The 23,077-nt window shown below is 42.0% G+C and overlaps 1 protein-coding gene across 1 annotated transcript in view; it reads right to left on the bottom strand.

Moving 5' to 3' along the window:
• Nucleotides 1–23,077, bottom strand: part of GRIN2B (glutamate ionotropic receptor NMDA type subunit 2B) — a 251,713-nt gene that overhangs the window by 46,730 nt on the left and 181,906 nt on the right. The window contains exon 4 of the mRNA XM_063134659.1: nucleotides 331–539. Coding sequence (XP_062990729.1) covers nucleotides 331–539 — 209 coding nt within the window. The remainder of the gene's footprint in view (nucleotides 1–330; nucleotides 540–23,077) is intronic.

Here is a 23,077-nt window from a genome sequence, read left to right as displayed (position 1 = left end):
AATATACTCTTGTGATTTTTCTTGTTCTCTTTTTAGACAAAAGCACTCATTTCCAACAAACATTTTGATCTAGAATTTAGAATGGATGAAAAAAAAACCCTTGTAACCCCCAGCTTCTCTCTTTCCTTCCCTGCTGTATCCCTTCTTAAAAAGCCCGCTTGGTGTACTTAAAGTTGAGGAGCAGAGCAGGTCAAGTTAATCTGAACCTTGTTCTGGTGCAAGTGGCATCATGGCTAGCCTGAGACAAGCCACTGGGTTTTTCCAGTATTGAGTATCAGGGAGAAACATGCTAAGAGGAACCAGCTGGAGAAAAGTCCTGTTGGCACCTACTCTGTCACAATTCGTTTTTGGCACGGGACAGTGTTCCTCATGCAGGTACCACTTAGCGGGTCCACATTTTCCACAATAACAAATGGCGCTTCTTCTAGGGTCACTATGCTAAGATGGTCATCCTCACGTTCTTCACTGTTAGGGTACAGCTCAGAACGAGGCCAGACATAATACTTCATCTTGAGGCGCTTGTCCTTCCACCATCCCACCTGAAGCAATACAAAAACACAGAAAGATATCAATATTAAAACCATCCTCTCAAATGACAACTCACAAATAAACCATGTAGAAATGCAGGAAAGTAGTGGCTAGAGCCAGATATGTATGCTGCAATCCTGTCCACACTTACTTCGGAGGATGTCCCATTAAACTCAGTTGGGTTTACTTCTGAGGAGACATGTATAAGATTGCACTTGTTTATTACCAGCATTGTTGTTTGCTTGTTTATTACTAGCATTTGCACCCTCCTTTTCTATCATTGCAACTCAAGGCAGCTAATAATAATCCAGCAAAAAACATACAATCAAAAACAATAATCCAATATACTAGTACTACTCTAAAAACTACCCGCCAATCCCTAATCCAAAATAAAACAGCAGTAGTTAGATCTTAATTAAGAAGGAACATCCAAAAAAAAGCTCTCTGAAACAGAAAAGTATTAGCTGTCCATTCAAAGACAAGCAGTAATGGGGCCAAACAAACATCAGTCACACGGGTGCCACAACAGAAAAGACTCTGTCTCTTGTGGCCACCCTCCACACATCTGACACCAAGAGGACTTGGAAGTATATCTCATTTCTTGAGAGACTCTAGTCGTAGGCCATTCAGGATTTTAAAAGGTGAAAACCAGCACCTTGAATTCAGCCCACAAACAAATGGGTAAACCAATGTAGGTGGCATAATATCAGAATAATGTGATCCAAGATGCACACTACAGTTAGAATTTGCACAGCTATATTTTGAACCAATCAACATTTTTGAACCATAAGCTTATTTTTGAGCAATGACGCATGAAATGGTAAAACCCCATCTTCCATTAATACTCAGAGTTCCTGGGTAAATGTGAACTTGACATGGTGGGGTTCTCTTCATTCAATCAGTACTATGCTTTTGTATATTTGACAAGAGTTATTTCTTTGAAATTGGTTCTGATCCATTCACAAGGTGACATAATCAGGACTGATGCTCCCCAAAGGTGTGATATTGCCCGCAGAAACTCCAGCATATCCATCTACGATGCTTTCAGACATCAAAAGTCTTGCCTTTGTACACAATTCTTCCCCATCACCACTGACACTAATTACCATGTTGGTTAGCAGTTAAGAGCTAAGAAGACACAGGCTGCATGGATATAAAACAAACTCCCCTGTTTTTTGGAGCATTTGTTTCCCTCACCTTCCACCCACAGGGGCTTGGTCAAGGCAATCTGACAGCAAGGGGCAGTATGGGTGGAAGACAAGCATGAACTTTGGTTGCTCACTCTATACCTGCCTTCTGGCCTTGTATTACATCTAATGTTTCAGAATCACTAAACCTATTTAGGTGTCAGAGGTTACTTCAGTAGAATCAAGGACTTTCTGGTGTTCTGAATTTGAGTTCCATCATTAAACATTTATTGTTCCTTTAAAACCCTAATTTGAATTTTATTTTATTTTTTAAAAAAGAAAATCCAATGTGGGATCAGAGAACAAGTTATTTCAAGGAACAAAAAGGTCACTTGACGGCATTGGTGACCTTCTTACATAGTCGCAAAGGGTGTGTGATTTTATATCAATGGAGGTCTTGAATATTCTGTGGAGTTAGGTCAGCCCCATAGGTATTACCAAAAATGCTGTAGGTGGCACCGACTTTCTCCTAAGCAGCCACTATCATTATTCAGAAGAGAAAGTAAACCTCAGAATTCCCCCTTTAAATAAATGATTAAGGGTGCGAGCCTATGATTGTTTAGTCACAAAAAGGTCCTACAGTTCCCAGCATGTCCCAGACACCATGGCTGGCTAGAGGGAAGCTGGGAGTTTTAGGAGTTTTTTTTTTTTTTTGTCCAGACATGCATAGGATTGCACCCTAAGTAAACCAATGGTTCCCCACTTCCCATGAGGCCTGAAGGCTAGAGATAAAAGTAGGACATGCACACTCTTGATTCAGAGTCTGCCTTCCACTCTTTTGTTCTCAGCCTAGCTGTAATGAGTGTAGACTAGACCATCCCACTTAGCACCACCCTCATCCATTTATAGTTTTCAATAGGGAAAACAGGTATGCAGAAGAAAACAACTACAAAATTTCTCCCCCAACTTTCTGAGAAGTTACAAACCCACAGCATGAGAAACAAAGCTGCCCCCCTATTCCTTCAGCACCTGTGCAAACATCACACGCCAAGCATGAGCTCAGCCTCAGCCACCTGAGCTGGTGCCTCTGCAACATGGGCTTCTGTCTGTCCAGAATGTGACAGAAAACCAAATTATAAGGTCAGTCAGGCTATCAGCAAGATCTCAGAGCACAATCACAAAAGCCAACTATGTGGGATCACAGCTTTCCTTTTCTGCAAATTTGGGAGCTGGTCTAGAACAGGTGGCCTTGAAATAAAAATCAAGATTTGGCCATGCCAGAGAAGAAGAGAAGCAGGTGGCCAAAGGAGCAGGTATGAAAGAAATCAGACAGGGGGGAATGCTGACAAAAAGAAGGGGAGGGGATGCACTGAGGAGTATTTACAACAGTGTTGTCCGTGGAAAGTGAGAGAAAAAGAGGAGAAATAAAATCAGCTCTGGAGTGGGAATGGGAGACTATGAGGCCAACTGAGGGGGTAGTATGAGGAAGGAATAAAATTGCCTTCCTTTGCTTGGGCTAAGGGAAGAGTGTGCAAGGGCGCATGCAGATAGAGAACCTACATTAGTTCCTAGGTGCTCGGGTGGAAAGGATCAAGGGAGGCAGGAGCAAGCAAAGGGGACATCCGGCCTGCTCCAACTGGACTCCCCCCCAGGGCCAACTGACACCAACTGCCCTGTGGGAAAGAAGCAGCAAGGGAAGCAGGAACAGGCAAAGGGAATCCCAGGGCCTATTTCAGTTGGAATACCTCCCCCACCCTAGAGATGGGTGGGGAAGCAGGGCCATTTCACCAGCCCTGCTGACAGCCTGCTTATTTTTTCTTCTTCTTCCCTTCCTATCCCCCTTTCCTTGTGTGTCGTGTCTTTTTAGATTGTAAGCCTGCTTTTTTGCTGATTGATTGCAAGTTGCTCCGGGATTTTTAAATTTGCAGGGGCGCTGAGGAGCAGGATAAAAAAAGACCTTTAAATAAATAAATAAAATAAATAAATAAGAGTTGTCCCTATCCAAGACGGTATGATGACCATGGAAACTTGCCCAAATCTCAGTCTGATGTCAGATGCTGATCTCCTGCTCCTAAAAAAAGTTGTGTTTAGCAGTGGAGGCTGGTGGCTCTGATTTCGGTGGGGCTGTGAATCCAATCTGGGTTTCAGTCAGAACCAGTCAGAACTCTGACAGAGCTATTCAAGGTGCTGAGCATATTTTGGGGTTAGTGTTACATGCCTTGGATAGTTACTTTACAGCTATGACTGGTTCTGACTGAAACCCAGAATGGATTCAAAGCCCCACCAAAATTAGAGCCACCACGTAGCCTCATCAGCTGGGGACCTGCTCTGACTTTGGCTGGAGCAAACTGAGTTTGATAGGGAAATAGAAATAACATGGGAAGGAAAAGATGGGGATGAGGGAGAGAGTGGTAGCAAGAATCACGTTTTGTAGCCTCTGCAAAAGGGAATCCTGTGCAAAACTGACATGGAAACTGGCTGCCAGATGTTTGCCTTACTCCCCTCCTGTTAGCACTTATCACACTGTTAACTACTGTAATAACGTATTTTTTCTGTGCCAAATTTCACAGCAAGAATTTCTGTGATAGCAGAATGGGGGAGAAACATAGGCCTCGGGAAATTGCCAGTCTTTTCCAATATCTAGATGCAACCCAAGCCTCTACTGAGTACTGTTCACTAATACTAGGAAGAAATCAATGATCAATGAAAGATACATTTTGGATTATCTTAGGATGCCCTTCTCCATGAGAGACTCCCAACGAGCTGACAGCTGGGCCTGAAGACGTAAGGGATGGTAGCAGCAGTCTTTCTTAGTAATTGTTTCGTCCCTTCCTGTACTGCAGGGAGCTTGGATCACCCCCTTCCTCCCTTCACAGAAACTTGTTAAAATCTTGTGCTTTCAGGCTTAAATGAACAGCTTTAGCGCTTCTAACAGGCATAGAGCTAAGTGCAGCTTTGAGTCTATAAATGCAGGCTATGGGTAGTCTATTAAAAACACTGGCTCCAGAAAACTGGATGGAAAGATAGGACGCTTTTTTGTATTTGAGTTCGTGCATTTGCACAGGTATGAGTGTGCATAAGTGATGCTTTTTAAACACGTGTTCCTGAATGACAGCAAGTTGAATCTGATATAGGGGAAAGATCAGAAATTTTGGGGGGCAGGATGTGAAGAAAGAAAGAACTGAGTAATATTTAATAGGATATGCATCTCAGAGGTGCAAACCAATGTATTACAATGATGGTGCTACTGCTAGCAGAATTAAAAGTCACATTTCCATTGACAAGACTATTAAAATGTGAAGCTTCCAATCTTAAAATAATAAAAAAGCAAAGCAAAGTAAGGAGTTTCAGAATTCTCTACAGATTTGGAGCTGCTACAAATTTATTGCAGCCTTTGCTTTCATGCCGTGCCAACCTACCTTCCAAGTGGTAGATCCCTGTGCAGCTCTATGAAATTTCCCATTGTAATCCTCTCCCCAAATCTCCTATTTAGCGACATATTGACCAAATATTCCTGCACTGATATATAGCCATTTCGCCATGTTTCCTCCTGATTCTCATGCAAAGACATCCCATGAAGACTACTTTTACTATTTCTGATTTTTTTTAAAAAAAATAGCCCTGAAACATCTGAATGACACAAACATTTGTCGTACATGAGTGCAATCATGTATGTAATGACAACAGTTGCAGATTCTACACCATGAACTCTGGGAGCATCACATACATGCTCTCCATCCAAAGACTGTGCCTCCTGCATGGCCTAATATTGTTCATTCAGCAGCCATTACTGTGGGTTCCTATACTATTGAACATGCTCCAAACATGTTGCAAATCAAAAATGTAATTGTGTAAGCCCCTCAGAGCTCTTTGAAAGTGTATTCTCACCAGCCTTCCCCAACTTGGTGCCCTCCAGATGTGTTGTAGTTCAGCTCCCATCATCCTGGACTATTGGCCATGTTGGCTGGGGCTAATTGGAGTTATAGTCCAAAGCATCCGGAGGGCTTCAGGTTGGGGAACGCTGATCTACAAAATAAAATCAAGCATTATTTTTGTGTGTTGGAGCCTGTTATCTACATTGCCTCTTCCACTGCCAGCCTATGAGGGGGCCCATTAGGCAACACTGTCACTAGTGAAAGGCAATAGAACAGCTTCCAGGATGGACCTGGAACTACAGGCAGCCCCCAAAAGAACACACAGATGAAAGATCTTGGGGGTAGATTCCCACAACCATTTATATGTGTTGAAGTAAAAAAAAAAAAGTTGACTTGTTTGGGGGATTTCCCCATGTTGAACTGGTCTTCTAACTGATCAACATGTCTACATCACAATTTAGCACCTCCCCCAAAATATTCAGAATATGGTCTGAACTGGGGTGAGTGAAGGCATCCGGACATGTGTTGAATCATTCCCAAAATTAGTTCAATTTTCTTTTTCTTGTCTTGCACCAATCCACTAAATCTAGTTTTGTGAACAATTGAACACATGTCCAGATGCCTTCATTCATCCTAGTTCTGTCTATGTTTTTAGTTCAATATTTTAGTCCAATATTTTTCAGGAGGTGCTGATACATAAAAACAAACAAACATGTTTTTAAAAAATCATGCGAAAGCACCCTAAGCAAATTGATTCACCAGCTGACTCAACTAGGCCCTCTGTTCAGTCACTCATGTTATGTTTCATTATCCCTAGCGGAGACTCTATTTCTAGTAAGAAGCATCTCTGCTATTTATTTATTTTTTGTCTCTGTCTCTACTACCGAAGAAGCACATCATCAAAGAGGTCAGCATACAACAGGTGGAGAAAGAGTATGTAGGAAATCTGTTTACAAACACTTAAGATAATTAATTAGCCATGTTGGTCAAAGGAGATTAATACTGGTAGATGCTTCACAAGCAGAATTAATTAGCATGAAAAGTGTTCCTTCACAAGCCTCAAGTTCACCTTTCAACAGCACCTGGCAAAGGCTCTCTTTTTCACTACACCTGCAAAACAGGTGGTGGGTATCAATGGGCTTTAAATTTGGCAAAACAGGGCAGCTACAAAGCAAAAGAGAATAGCTGCTGCTTCATATTTGCATAGCATTTAACAACAAGGTGGATGTGCAGGAATTGAATGTCCTAAAGAAAAGGAAAATGCCGTTGTTTAGTTCTTATTTCTCAGTTCTTTAAGAAAAATAATCACTTCCCAGAAATGCATTCTTCATATCACCCCCAGATTGGCATCTACGCAACTCTTGCCATTTTGTTAAGATGTCATGAATTATGGGTTTCCTTATTGCTCAATTTGCATGCTTTCTGCAGCTACTAAAATCCTGCCCTCCGACCTAATTAGCCTGGGGAGGTTAAGAATGTAAACTTTAAAAGCTTCTATGTTTAGCACAATGGACCAAATATAGAGGCACAGAAGGGAAAGGGGCTACAGGAGTCATTGGTGGCATGCTCTTACATTAGTCTTGTTGTTTTTTCGTACTTTTTGGCAAGCAAGCTCACAATTATTCCTGAAGATAGGTCATGTGGTTTCCTGGGCAGGATAGTTAAGTTCTTATGTGTAGGGCAAACAAGAAGGTTTAATTTGGAATGGAGACTTAGGCCTTTGCTAGACCAGGCTATATCCCGGGATCCTGATACCTATATCATGATACCTGGGATCGCCCTTGTGCGTCCAGATGATGCACAGGGGGATCCCGGGCTCTGGGAGGGATCAACTCATCCTGGCACCAGGATATAGCCTACCCCTTTAATCCAATTTTTCCCACAGTCTCCGCGAGTGTGTAGCCTGTTCCACAGCTTTTCTCTGCTCCGCGCAATTACTCACGTGTAGCCGGGAGAAGCCGCGCACAGGGCGCAGGTTGGGGGGAGCGAGGAAATCTTTTTTAAAAAAACTTGCCTTTCATCGTTCGTGCGCTCCTGCGCAGCCAGACCTTTAAATCTAAAAAAAAATGGCAAACGCGATGGGTCTTTCCTTTAGCTCGTCGCACCTGACATGTAGACTAGGGCGCCAGCCCGAGATAGTTGCATCACAGGCTCTCCCCTCCTCTTGCCCGGATTTTAAGGTAGGTCTAGCAAAGGCCTTAGTTGACTGCCTATTCTGTATTATACATGGTTTTTTATTATTACATTTATATCTTGCCCTGTGACGTAGGTTAGGCTGAGAGTCAGTGGGCATCATCCGACAGGGGGAAATCACATTTCTTTACCATCACTTTCCCCCTCGCTTCTTTCCCATGATACTTCCTCTTTCTGGACATGGGGTAAGAAAGAGGAAGTAAACAATGACCATGTGGCCCATTCAGTGGGCGTTTTTATCATTCTGCTTTTCCTGCATACAGCAGGAAATGGCGGCATGTTTCACTTCTGCAAAAAGTGGATTTACCGGGGTCTATTTTGTTGCAGAAAGGACTAGGAGCGGGAGACATGTGAGAGGCAGATGGCATCATCAAAAGGACCCACAAAAACTGTGAATAGCCAGTTACCAGTGTGCGATAAAACACACGTCTGATGATGCTCAGTGACTACCCTAAAGTCACCCAGTGAGCTTCATGGCTGAGTAGCGACGAGAACTTGGATGTCCCGAGTCCCAGTCTGACACCCTAACCACTACACCACACTAGTTCTCTTTTGTCATATATAAGATCAAAGATCACCAGTGTAAATTAATACTGCCACTACTATTTGATCCTGTAAGTCAGTGGTCTGCCATTGGCAGATTGGGACTCACAACTGGACTGCACCAGTAGCCACAGCCACCATAAATGTATATGGTAAAAAAAAAAAGACATGGATCCCATATTGCATAAATAAAATTCACTGCCACAAGATGTAATGACGATTGTTTGTCTTAGATGCTTTTGAAAGAGGTTTAGACAAGTTGATGGCAGAGGCATCTATCAATGGCTTTTAGTCATTTGGAACCTCCAGATGCAGAGGTGTGATGCCACTGAATACCAGCTACTGGAGACCTACTGCAGGAGCATGCTATTGCCTTCAAGCCCTGTTTGTGGGATTCTCCAGGATGCTGAACCTTTGGTCTGATCCTTCAGGGCTCCTCTTACGCTAAGTCCAAACCTGTAAAGCAGTTTAAACTGTTAGTAAGAACTATTTCTAAACATCTGCTACTATCAATGTCTTATACTGGCTCACTGGACCCCTGAACTATACATGAGCATTGGGGAAATCGGTGAATTCTGGCTTGGCAAACAACAGATGTCAGCTCCTACTGCAGCTGCACTGTTTTTGTTTCATTTTCAGTGTATATAGTCTTTAATGCTTTCATTGCATTTTCTTAATATTGTGAGCTGCTTTGGTGGCTTCAGTCTTCCATCAAACAAACAAACAAAGCCCTTTACTAACAATGTGTACAGCCAAGCAATCTGGGTAGTTTCTTGCATGATAAAACCTAAATGCAATGTCATATCCTTTAGACCAGCCTTCCCTAACCTGTTGCCCTCCAGACCTGTTGGACTGCAATTCCCATCATTCCTAGCCAAATGGCCAGTGAGGAAGCCTACTTTAGATTATACCTATATTAAATGAAATAATTGATTCTAGGGAAGAAGCAGGAAAATGTAGCACAAAATGGCAAAATAAGAACATCAGAAAAACTGTGCTGGATCAGACCAAGGGTCCATCTAGTCCAGCACTCTGTTCACACAGTGGCCAACCAGCTCTTGACCAGGAACCCACAAGCAGGACATGGGTACAACAGCATGCATGCACGGATGTGCACACACACACGTCCCCTGGCAACTGGTGCATGTAGGCTTACTGCCTCTGATATTAGAGGTAGCACATAGCCATCAGGACTAGTAGCCATTGATAACCTTCTCCTCCAGGATAAAATAAAGGATCAGTGGGTTCATTTCATCACTACTTGGCATGGATGGAATTAAAGAACATACAATTCCTGGACTCCTTTGTTCAAGGCATTTCACAGAGCCCAGAATAGCTTGGACCATATGGTTCATACCTCTTGTGGTTCTAACCAGCTCATTCACCCACCCACCCCTACACAAGCATCAGGTAAAATTTGAGGGAGGAAGAGAGATTTCACAACCCATCTCACTTCTTTTTAAAATCCTTAAAGACCATGGCCCTGGGAGACAGACATAGACAAGTAATGAACAATGTCTTTGTGCACTAGAGCTAGGTAATCAATCATGCAACTAAGTAACAAATCTATTAATCCATAAACTGAGAATGGGGGTGGAGAGACAGAATCTACCACCCACTTCCTACGAGGGTGTGACAAGCCTTTCACAGTGTGTGGCAGAGAGGATTAAACAAAGGAAACTTAATATATACCACATACCCAGTTGGACTGATTGTTCATTGGCTTCCCAGATGGCCACAGTCTTATCAAGCACATTCAGGATGATCACAAGCCCTCTGAAAACGGCCATTTCTAAGGTAGTTCAGATAAGACACGGCAGGAACTTCAAAAGTGGCCAGGGAGTAATCAATTATTAAGATGGGAACTACAAGAAGTAGTACTAAGAAACAGTGGAGGGCAAGATGGGAAAAAAACAGAGGGGCAAGGCAGGGAGGGCCTCCTATTTAGACCACAGCCTGCTTGGTGGCCTGTACGCTCTGCCGCCCTGATAACATCTTCAGCACATCAGGACTGATCCATAATTAATTGGGACTTTGCATCGGTACCTGAATTAATTACAAAGTGGAACCCAACACTAATTCAAGTAATGAATTTATTATGGAGCTGAACCCAACAGTCTTGTCCAATCCTGTACATGCCCTCCTTTACTCTTATACAAAACAGGAATGTTGAAAATTTGGCCTTGCTTGATTTAAATACAGAAGGGGGTTATGATCTTATGTCTTATTTCTTATCTTTGTAAACAACCTTGGGAGCCTTTCTGGGTAAAGGGCAGGATAAAAATGCTCTAAATAAATACGGAGCTAAATAAATATGTGCATACAGTTGTATGCACGTGTACAGTGGCTTAATGCATGGAGGTAAGCCCAGCCACAGTGATCCACGTTGGGCAACACATGGAACCAAAGGTGTGAATTCTGCGAGTTGTTATACTCGGGGGGAGGGTCACTCCTTCAGCTTTAATTCTTGCCCTTTAAACCTTATATCACTGGGTTTGGGATCAGTCCAAATGACCTTTCATGGATCTCTTATAACCCGCTGATTCTAATAGTGAAAGCTCAGAGAACTGATTAAGAGGAAAAAGTGGTTTGGACAGATCTTGCCTGGACATCTCCTCTGTCAAAAGAGGGTCATCAGCTCAGCTGTTAGTTTTGTGAATGGGCCAAAAGGGAAAGATGGCCCAGCTAGATTCCCCAAGGGATGTGATAACTAAGGCCATAGCTAGACCTAAGGTTTATCCCAGGATCATCCCGGGTTCATCCCTGCCTGAGCACTGGATGCACTGTGTGGCACTTAGATGAACAGGTTTGACCCCAGGTCAATCCTGGGATAAACCTTAGGTCTAGCTACGGCCTCAGTCTGGGGTAGGACAAAACTAGCAGCTTGAGTGGTGGCCATTGTGGAACTGAAGCTGAAATAGCCACGGAGGCCTGAGTACGGATAAGTGAGAATTTCATTTGGTTTGTTTTTCAGATAAGAACTTAACAAAATTTGCAAATTTCTTCATAAACAGGAAGGAAAGAACTTGAGTTTTTTAAAATTAAAATGTGGAAGAATACAAAACTGTCAGATTTGCCCATTCAGACAGAGGGCTTTGAGCGCTTAGCTCTTCAAAGTCTGGGTTTGAATCCCTGTGCATTCAGCCATGTTTGTGTAGTTGAGTGAGGGTGCCACCTCTTCTTTTCTGACTGGCTCCTCATCTTTAACAACTACATGTCAGGCAAGTACAACATGATCCTCTCCATGCTGGGAATAAGCTATACCTGTTGAATTTGGCTGGGACAGATGGGTGAAAATTTCATTTGGCTCATTTTTTGAGAAGAATGCATCAAAATGTGCTATTTTCTTCATAAACAAATGGAAAGAAGTTGACGGTTTGGGGTTTATTTGGGGGGGTGTTTTTAAATGCATATGGGAAAAAGCAAAACTGACAGATGTGTCCATCCCCAGGCCTGATGGATAGACACATCTGTGATCATCCAATCCTATGGTGCTGGGTTTCCTATAGAAGTCTGATGGATAATATATATTGGAGTTAATGCTGTGCCCACCCCCCATCTTATGCTCAGCCTGTATATATAAAGATACATACAGGTATCTTTACCATACACTATGGTATAATGTATAAAGATACATTATACCATAGAACACCATGCATTTCCAGGGACCTTCTAAGACAACCAGCTCTGGGTAAAAACGCTTGGCCCCTAGAATTCTCAGCTGCTCAGAGGACTGAGCTGGAGGGGCAGAGCAATACAAAGTCTGGCCTTGACGATAACAAAATGGTGCAGCCTCTAGAGCCAGAAAAAGTGGGGTTTGTGTTAATAATAGTAGGTACAGAGTTTGTTCCGACTATCGTATTAAAATTATCCAGTCTCAAGAAGCACCAAAATCTGCATTATACAGGTTTGTCTCTGCATACAGTACGTGTCCAGGCATATAATTCCTTGTCTAATGATTTTTCCCCCCTTGGATTTTCTTCTTGAGCAATATTTTTTGCTGAGCTTTCTTTTCTCTCACTCCGTTTCTTTAAAACATGTATTCAGTGGGAGAAGATCTTGCCAATCTACATCATGGCCTGAGAGACAGCTTTACACTATTACTGACTGGAAGAGTAATGAATTTAGTTGCTGTACTGGAAAGATGTCTAAGACCTGCTGACCACTCTGTAAGGAAAAGGCTCGGGTTATTAACGAAATTTCCTGGGCTGTTCTGGATCAGTTACAGAGAAGAGCCTTAAAACTGCAGACCAGAAGCAGTGTATGTTGAAGACAGACCCACCGCACTGGCTCTGAACAAGGAAGGTGGGACCAAAAGGGATTAAAGCAGCTTGATTTTGTTTTGTTTTTTAATTGTCTTTTCTGAAATAAGTAAGGCCAATCAAGGACCCACTCTTAGCAGCTCCTGCAGCGCATTAGAACAGACAGAATACCAGGAAACATTGCTTTTATTTATCTGAAGCTCTTCTTTAGGAAGTGCTGTTCCTCTTCCTTCTGTAAGAATGCAAACCAACAAATCTGCCACCTCCACTACTATAAAAAAAATGATCTGCAACCCTGAAACGAAACTTTGTCAGGGTCAAATCACACGTTATGTGAGATATCGGTGACAGGATCTCCTAATGTTTTGATTTCTTTTCCCTTGAAAGCAGTTGCACAAGTTCAGAATTTGATCAGACTAATAGTACTAGGGGAGAGGTTTTACTTCTCTAAATTTTCCTTATCTAAATCCCCCCTTTTAGCTCCAGTTTCACAGGAGGAAAATAAGCATGAAAACCTACACTCAGCATTTATACCAATTGCAAGGACCAACACCATACAATCTCACCTTTGGGGCTTCTCTTCAGCTCTGAGTGATAAAATAAACAGGCATAAAACAGGCATAGATTGCATTTATCCAGAACCTCACCATTGTACTTGGAGTGTGGGGAAAATTCTGCCTAGGATGGAAACACGAGCTGAAAGGACATGATCTGCATCTTCCATGAGAAATAAACAACTGCTCTTGCCTATGCAGAAACATTGTCCTCTGTAAAGGCCCTGATGTACACTTTGCTAGCTCTGATAGGCTAACTAGGACCAGATCTACACCAAGCAGGATATGACACTTTGAAAATGATTTGAAAACGGTATATGGAGTGTGTCCTGGGCCCCAACAGTTGTCACTACTGTTATAAACCGTTATAAAGCAGTAGTGTAGATCCTGCCTAGTTATCCTAAACATGGTTTAAAGCTCTTTAGCAAACCCTGGTTAAGCAGGAGCCTGGGAAGACTTAATTGTGGTTAATGTCAGTGCCAAAATAACGTTGAACTGCCATTAAGGTCAGGGGGGGGGGATTTGTGTTGGCATGGAGAGATTGGGGGAAAGAATGCACAATCGCGCATTTCATCCCTTACTTCTTTACTGAAGATAAGCAAGCTCACCTATGACTGCATCAGCCCTTATGCCTAAATAAGTTCAAAGCTTAACTCCTTGGCTTCTCTGACTGGGCTGCTTATTAGCCATGATGTTTTGTGAAAGACTTACAAATATATTTCCATGGGCAGAAGCCTGCATATAATATGCCCCATCCACTGCTTTCAGTACAACTTCCTAAATGGGGCAAAATCAGTAGAAAACAATTAAGTAGGTTGAGAAGTCATCAAAGAGATGATAAAAGAGGTATCAACAAGGTAGAAGGAGAAGCAGGGAAGCAGAAAGCCCCAGGAGGAGAATGAGCAATTGATAGTCAAAGGCAGCAAAACAGCCAAGTAGGGTAAAGAACAGAAACATGCTTGAAGCATTGAGGAGAGTCGGAGTAAACTGGGAGAGAGAGAAATGAAGCCGATTACAGGCAGAATCCAAGAGCAAAAGCAGCAGAGAACGGAAAACTGGGGAAGCAGCAATTGGTAGTAGTAGGACAGCCTTCCTTTGGACTACAACTTCCAGCATTCCTGGCCATTGGCCATGTGGGCTGGGGCTGATGGGAGTTTGAGACCAAAACATCTGGAATACACCAGGTTGTATTAGGGCAAGGAAGAATGAGAGGGGATGAGATTGTCCATAGGTCACAATGATGCTTGCATTTTGTTTTCAAGAGTGAATATTAGATTTCTGGTAAGTTTTCAGGAGAAAAGGGCAGTTCTGTTCCAAAAGCACTGCATAGCAAGCCTGGGCACCTGACCATTTTTCTCCCAGTTCTGCAAAAGACTGCACATAATCCAGCCAAAAATAAGCACTTCTAAGGCTCACTGATTTCAGTCAGAGAGAGCGAAACATGCAGCTGGATTGCGCCGACTATTTACGTGACCTTGAATAAGCCATTTAACCTCTTTGCCACTCATTTTCCTCATCTGTAAATCGGGAATAGTAATTCTCAGTGCATCGAGGCTAATCTAATCAATGTTAATGCATCAAAATAGGTGTCTCGGATGACAATATCTTAATTAACAGCTTCTTTGATTTGAGAAGGTAGTGCTGTGCATTTAAAGCAGGACTGCAAAAAAAAAAAATGTACGTAGGTCCCCTCCCCAAGCAACTTTGTGGAGATCTGTATTCATATTAGTAGCAAGAAGTTCTCAACATTAATTTTTAAAAATATATTTCTAGTGTCTCCTTTTTTTGCAAAGTCTACCTTGAAGCAGTGGTGACAGTGTGTCTTAATAGATCAGAATCACGCAGGCAACTAGTATGGATTTAAAGTATATTTTCTTTGATTCCAAATGTCATATCATCTAAGCCCATTTCATGGTTTTGAGAGACTTAGCACATGCTTTAAACATTTTAATTCCCACCTGAGGAGTGCCAGGACTCATGGTCACCCAAGGGAACAGGGAAACTCAGGAATTATTTCACAAAGCGGGATTCTTTCTTTGGTCCTATGTGCATTAGTGAGCACGCATTTTTACAGATGTACTTACTGTAGGTGCATGCCTGTGTCACAGAACTGCTCCCTCGCTCACAGGGCATCTTGCAGGTTTTGACTTAAATGACTCCTCTGGGCCATGCCATGCTGCCACCACCACACCTGTTGGGCTATCCCACTCCTAGGAAGGAAGCACTGGGAAAGGATTGTTTAAGATGCTACACTACAAAATGTTTCTCTGAGCACTGGGTCCTTCCAACCTATCTACAATGGTATCTACAATATGATGTTTAAGCACAGGGGCAGAGTGGAGAATGAGTAGCAATATCACAGCAGTCTAAAGCACTTACATCTAGTAGGGATGGATGGATCATCCTATCAGTCTACTTCTAGTCCACGTCATGTGTGTGTGTCCGCGTCCTATTTCTACATTAATCTGTAATTTATTTTAATCTGCATGAAATCTTGTGTTTAAATACATATTTACACTATATTTTAACGTATTTTCTCATAAACTATACATTTCTAAACATGTTTTATCCTAAAATACACATTTTAAAGCATAATTTGGTAGTTTTTTTGAGCTAGGAACTGCATCACATAATTAGAAGCGGAGCAAAACCTGAGGCATAGTTATGTTCTGATCCACACATTAGTAGTCTGGAAGGTGCAGATTGGGTCAGTTTGCATTGGAATTAATAGAGACCAAATTCTGCAGGCATCCTGAGTGTTGAGAGTAGCCTTTCCCAACCTGGCACCCTTCAGATGTTGTTTGACTACAACTACCATCATCCCCCAACCAGCATGGTCATTGGAGGGTGTCAGGTTGGAGAAGGCTGGTTTAGAGCACTTACATCCAAAACGCCTGCATGTGTGTGTGTTATAAAACACATAATAATGAAAGCTCAAGAAAATTAGGAATCTAGAAAAGAAATCAAAAGAGAAAATAGCACTAAATTCTATAATCTGACCTTGCATAGATTTTACTTGCAAGCCAGCCGTATATGATTTTATGTAGTTATTAAGCTAAGAAACAAATATTCACATCTCAACACTGTAATGATGGACAGAGTTTTGACCCAGATAGGATAGATCTGACAGCATCCATAGGGTACGGGGGAAATGCCGTTTTTCAAAAGGGACAAAGGAGGAGTTTGGACTTGAATCACTTGTCCAATCAGATTCAGAGGGCTACACTCCACAGGTGTTTATAAAAATAATTCCCTCTGGTGATAAAAATAATTCCCTCTGGGATGCTTTAGGGTGGATTCCTGCATTGAGCAGGGGGTTGGACTAGATGGCCTTGTAGGCCCCTTCCAACTCTGCTATTCTATGATTCTATGATTCTATGATTCTATGATAAAATTCATTTAGTATGTTGATTAGGGCGATCATATGAAAAGGAGGACATGGCCCCTGTATCTTTAACAGTTGTATAGAAAAGGGAATTTCAGCTGGTGTCATTTGTATGCATGCAGCACCTGGCGAAATTCCCTCTTCCTCATTACACTTAAAGCTGCAGGAGCGCTGCAGTCTTTTGAATCTGGTCACTCTAGCTAAAGAGGGCAGGGCTTGTGCAGCTTTAACTGTTGTGATGAAGAGGGAATTCCACCAGGTGCTGCATGCATACAAATGACACCCGTTGAAATTCCCTCTTCTATACAAGTGTTAAAGATACAGGAGCCCTGTCCTCCTTTCCATATGGTCAGCCTAACATTGATGGCAGTAAACAGGGTTCTCTCAATTGGTTTTCCTTTACCAGAGTAGAGCTTTAGCTAACAGGGTCGTCTCACACTTGAAAGAAATTGTTCAGGCATCAACATAAACAGAGGGCCCATCAGATGAATTTAAATTATATCTACCTTACATTTTATAAAGCTCCACTTTACAAACAGAAGGTTAGTAATTACTTGAAATGCACATTTCCCCAGAACAATCTGCTAGGTTACAAAAACTGTTTGGAGCTTACATCAGTCTCAACCTCTCTCAAATGACAACTTGGGGGAGGAGGGAATCAATTTGGAGTTATTTTTTTATTTACTAAAGGGATTTTTATCCTGCCCTTCAAAAAAAAAATTCCCACAGGGTAGTTTTACAATCACATAAAAATAAAATACAACCAATAAAAAGAGATGAGCAAAATTTTAAAAATGAACAGCAGATAAAAGAAGCATAAAAATTACTTCCATCAAGCATTAAGAATTAATTCAAAGGCCTAGAATTATAAAAGAGGGGTTGTCTCATGTTGGAAAGGTAACAGAGTAGGCATCAGTGGACCTCCCAGGGAAAAACATTCTCCAATTGGAGAATGCCCCCCTCTGTCATTGTGCCTGTCCAGACAACACGCTAAGCCATGGTTAGGCCACTAACCCTTTTGCAGCAAAAGGTTAGTGAGCATATTTAAAATGTGGTTATGTAGCCACCATGGTTAGGAATGGTTCACATGACATGCTAAATCATGGTTCATACGACATGCTAAGCCATGATGTCTAGCTCAAAATGCTTAATCACCACAGCTTAGCATGTCGTCTGAACAGGGTCATTGTCACTTACATCACCTACGACGGCAGTGCCCCCCCAAAAGGAGGGTATCTGAGTATTATCAATATATGAGCAGGCTGATGTGAAAGAGATGTGTTTCTAAGCAATAGAGGGCTTTGAAATACAGCACTTTGAATTGTCTCAGGGCAGTATCCAACAGTGACATTCCTCAAATAGCACTATCGGAGTTCTACTCAGTCTTTCCATCCATTACTTGTGCAACCGGTTGTGCAAGCAGCTGCACAGTGGTTGCAGAATGAATGCAAAGCAGTTGCACAACTGATTGCATAATGGGTTGCACAACACATTTCACAAGGGGTGCAAGCAGTTGCATAATACAAACAGAATGTGCAACCTGTTGCACAATGGGTTGCATAACACGTTGCATAATACATTGCACAAGCTTAATGCAAAACTATTTGCTCAACCATGCTTGTGCAAATGTAACTTTAATTGGATTCTTCTCTTGTGCATAGTTCAGAACCTAGTTTCCTCTAGCGCAATATCATTTGGACTGGAATCAAGTGCAATAGTTTAAGCATCGCTGAGATATGATTCCAACATCCAGTCCCAGTTAGCAGTCTAGAAGATGTAATTTAGAAAAGGGGCATGTCTACACCAGCCCTATATCCCGGGATAGTCCCTCGATCATCCCTGCACAAATGACGCACAGGATTTCCCAGGGGAAACCTGGGACAACCAGGGACTTTCTCCAGAACATCTGGGACCATGGAAAACCTGAGTTTTCCACGGTCCCGGGACCAACCCAAGGAGTGCTGGCCATGTGGCTGCTGCTCACGGATTGTCCCTTCCTCCCCACAAGTAGTAGGGCTCTTAAAATGGGCACAAAGCTGTGCGGGGGCAATCCATGCCCATCAGGGGTGAGGAGTAGGTTCGGGGTTTTTTTTAAAAAAAAAACAACACTCACTTTTTCGGTGGAGCGCAATTGTGCTCTTCTCCCATTTTTTTAACAAAATGGCGGTCACGCCATTCCTCCTTACTTCTGGGATGTCTCACGGCTGTCAAGCCGCTGGGGGAAGATCATGGAAGCAGGTAAGTCTGCAATCCTCCCCCTCCCTCCCTCTACATGCCCTATGTGCAGTTTCCAGACAATCTTCAAAGGCAGCTCCACCTACAACTCATCAGAGTGATCTAACCTGAAAGGTAAGAGAGAATGGCTAACTATCACCAGGCTATCTGTCCAGAAGGGGATGTAGCTGGTTCACCAGCCTTAAGTAGTGGAAGACACGGTGCTATGTTGGCCACTTGGGCTTGCAGTGACAGATCTGGATCACAGAGCATTGCAAGCTGTGAAACTATTCCTTCAATGGAAATGCAACCCCATCTAGAACAGGTTGAACACCCCTCTCCCAGACAAACAACCCACCAGTATGGTCAAGATTGAGCGTCACTTTATTGTCCGTGGTCTAGTCCATGGAAAATGTCCAGATACCGGTTCAGCATTTCCACTGCTTCACCTGGATTAGATGAGGACAGAAAGAGAGCTGGGCTTCACCAGCATACATGGCTCCAAATCCCCAGATGATCTCACTCAATTATTTCATACAGGTTTTAAAAAGCATGACAGTGAAGATAGAATTCCTGTGAGGCTTCATAGCATAAATGCCTGGGAGCTAATCAGTAGTTTACCAGCATCCAACACTATCTTGTGGAATCAGACATTCATGCAAGAATAGAACTATTAATTTTATTTATTTATTTATTTATTTATTGTATTTCTATACCGCCCAATAGCTGAAGCTCTCTGGGTGGTTTACAAAAACTACCACAAAGCTGTGCCCCCACTTTTTCCAACCTATCCAAGAATATGGATGATGTTATTAAAAGCCACCAAGAAGTCCAAGAGAATCAACAGGGCTGCATTCTTCATGACCCTCTCCCAGCCTAAGTCATCCACCAGGGCAACCAGGGAAGTTTCTGTACCAAAGCCTGAAACCCAATTAAAATAGATGTAGATAATCAACTTCATCCAAGAGATTCTGGAGTTGTGCAGCAACTAGTCACTCAAGCACCTTGCCTCGATGCGGAATGTTAGCAAGCGGCTGGTAGTTGTTGCAGTCATCTGAGTCCAAGAACTGGACTCAGGAGTGGCCTCACAGTTATGATGGCCATCTTTCAAAGGAAGGCATTAACTACCTCCTGGACACAGCTAGTCAATTTCTCCAATACTTGATATTAAGAACCTGAGCCAGATTGGGAAGGCCAAGCATTCAAGGTTGTAGGCTACACTTGTTCAAGAACATCATTCACAGACTTAAAGCACAATGACTGAAATTCATCCAACAAAACAAGACTAGATGAGGCTATGGATATATCCATAGCTTGAACTGTTCCAGTTGTGGTACCCAAGTTACAGCAATTCTATTTTTATCCTTGAAAAATGCATAGCAAACATATTATAGCAGGTCTCCAAGAGCTGCTTCACATCATCTGCTTGACCATGTTGGAGAAAGTCCTGAACCAACCAGAAAAGCTACATCACATGACACTATGAGGACACAATGGTGACTGCAAAGTAATGTTTCTTCACCATCATCACCATCACAGTGTAAGTTTTCTAATGGTAAATTCTGCTAACCTGTATTCATTCAAACTTACTGCAAATTTTGTACCACTCATGTTCAAGTTACCTACCTACCTACCTCACAATCTACTTCCCAGTAAACCAGAGAATCTATTGGGCTCTGGAAACAAAGAAAGAATGCTTAGAAGGCAATGTGTCAGCCACCCAATTTGCCTCTATATTCCATAGAGTGTTCAGGGCTTCAATAGGAGTGTCCACCATACCAATGGAAAACTTCCTAAGAGCTCTCAAATAGCTCTTATATTCCATCAGCCTCTGAGGTTGAACCATCCTAATATGTCCATCACCCATGCAGAGCAGAGAGGTTGCTGCCAGGCTAAACCTCAACAGGAAGTGATCTGGAAGTGTCATAAACGATGTCAGTATAAAATCTCCCGTCATCAGATCATCATCTTCCTGCCTATGTCCTGCTACACATGCTGGGTCAATAGTATGTTGGGACAGCCCCATGGTTGTCATGGCAATCATGAAGTCCTGAGCTGTCCCTGATAAGGCAGCTTTGGCATGGATTTTGAGTTCCCCAAGAACTATCGTTGTGAGAGTCCTCAACACCTGAGATTATCTCTACCTGCTTAAGTGGGCAGCAGTGTTGTCAGTACACTAACAGGATCCCCAATTTGTCCCTAATGTTCAACTGGACAGGAACCTGGAGCAGGGGAAGGGGGTAGAATTCTTACAGACAACAGCAACTTCTCTGGCCCTTGACCCTATTTTGGCATTGCACTGAGTACCAGGTCAACACAGCTGAGAAAGATCAAATTCTCCAAGATCTAAGTAATACATACAAAGTCCATACATAGTGATACATAGTGAACTCATCCATGATCAAGCCCATGGATGTTATGGACGGCCTGGCATTTATAGATGGCCAGTGCATCAAAATAATATCTAAGAAGGATTTTTCATTTGCAGTCTGCACTAGCAAATATTACAAAACACTTCAGTAGTCCATCCTAATCCCACATCCATTTCTTAAACGGATATGGCTAGTAAGAGACCATATCTTGTAAATTAAATACTAAGCGTAAATTCTCTTTGTTTTATGATCGATTAAAGATTTTGCAATGTTTATTATTCAGACCATTCTATCCCCCTTCTCCTCTACCCATATTGGGAGAGGTCCCCCCTTTTAATATTTTAAACTTGGATCTGCACAACCAGCTGTTCACCGCTCCACAATGGACACATTTGTCACCATTCTCCTCATTCATTCTTCTCACACAGAGATCCCACCACATACACTTCCCTGGCAAGGCAAGGAAATCCTGCAGGGAAGTCATAGTGTTTCCTTCTAGTCACCACTGTTCACCTCTATGATGTGTCTGTAGAAATAAGTATATAGATTTTAATAATTAATAAATAAAAGTCCTCTTCAACATACATACACTACCATAAATAACTCAAACAGCCCATTGATGTTGTCTGTAAGGGCATTCAACTGTTTAAAGTCATACTTGCTGTTACTCGAAATAAATACTGTCCCAAACATTGTCTTTAATCTATGACAAAACAAACATGAGATGAGAGAATGAATGTTAGCATGCAAAGTGTTGAATGAGCCAACAAGGGATAATGGTGAAAGGAAATGCAACAGAGGGCTGCTGGTGCAGGCATATCGGTCAATAGAGATCTTATTTGACTGATTGTTTCCTAAATATTTTAGGAATTGCCATTTCCAGGCTGAGATGAGAACTTCCATGCATGGCATTATCCAGAGGTGCAATATGTCCACTGGCTTTGGTTTAACTCATCTACCAAGATCACATAAATTTTCAGGAAAGATGCCTACTGCTAGCTCCTGCCTCCAGAGAAAGGTGTGCATTCCAGACCTGAACTATATTTGTATTTATAAATAAGTCCTGAAGGTTCTCCTTGGTGAATTTTGATAATGAAGATATCTTCCACGTATTCAGTATCCAATTTTCAACAGGGATATTTGCCATCAGATGGTATTTAAAGATAGAAACTAGAGACAGAAACTGAAAGGCACAAATCTCACTCCAGAAAGAGAAGCAAATGTATCATCTTCGTGATATGAAACCGAATGTGCCAAATATGGAAAACTTTGAGAAAGTTACTCCTTAAATTGTCAAAAGTACTTTCCAATAAAGATGATCATAAAGCGTAGAAAGAACTATATGGCTCTCTGCCTCCAGATCAGAATTAACAATGATATAAAACTGATATACATTCCAGAGGTATTACAGCCTCTTACTGTGCAATCTTATTCACATTTACTCAGAAGTAAGTCCCACTGGTTTCAAGGGGACTTTCTCCCAAGGAGGTGTACATAGTATTGAAACCTGAAACAAATGGTCAGAAGGGGATTAACAGACAGAACAAATTCCCTTAAATACTTGCCAGTAATAACTATCCAACAGCGACTGACCAAAAAGCCTACATTATTCCAAATTTGAATTATGAAGTCAAATGTCAGAATCAGGATCCAAATATGAAATTGACAAATTTTGCAGGTCTTTTAAAAAAAAAACAGCCATAGAGCATTCAAAAAACAATCTTGCAATATTTTGTAAGTTTATAAAGCAGGCCGAAGTAGAATAAGAGAAACAGGAATTTATATGGTGAATTTAATTGGTAATCTCAGGTAGACAGTAAGTGATGGATGGCAGTGTTTTGATGCCACAAATACAGACTGTAAAGGACTACCTGCTTGATAGCTGTTGGAAGTAATTACCTATCTAATAGTCTGAAGGGTAAGAAACATACTAAAAGGTTGTTATGGAAACATCAAGTTCCTCTAGGAAATTTAAAGTATTGTACACCAAAGTGATCTCTCCCCTCTTTCTACTTCCCAGCACG

This window comes from Elgaria multicarinata, chromosome 9, assembly GCF_023053635.1.
Source record: "Elgaria multicarinata webbii isolate HBS135686 ecotype San Diego chromosome 9, rElgMul1.1.pri, whole genome shotgun sequence".
Classification (NCBI taxonomy): domain Eukaryota; kingdom Metazoa; phylum Chordata; class Lepidosauria; order Squamata; family Anguidae; genus Elgaria; species Elgaria multicarinata.
The sequence above is the reverse complement of the archived record's forward strand: the minus strand, read 5'-3'. Positions and strand labels throughout refer to the sequence as shown.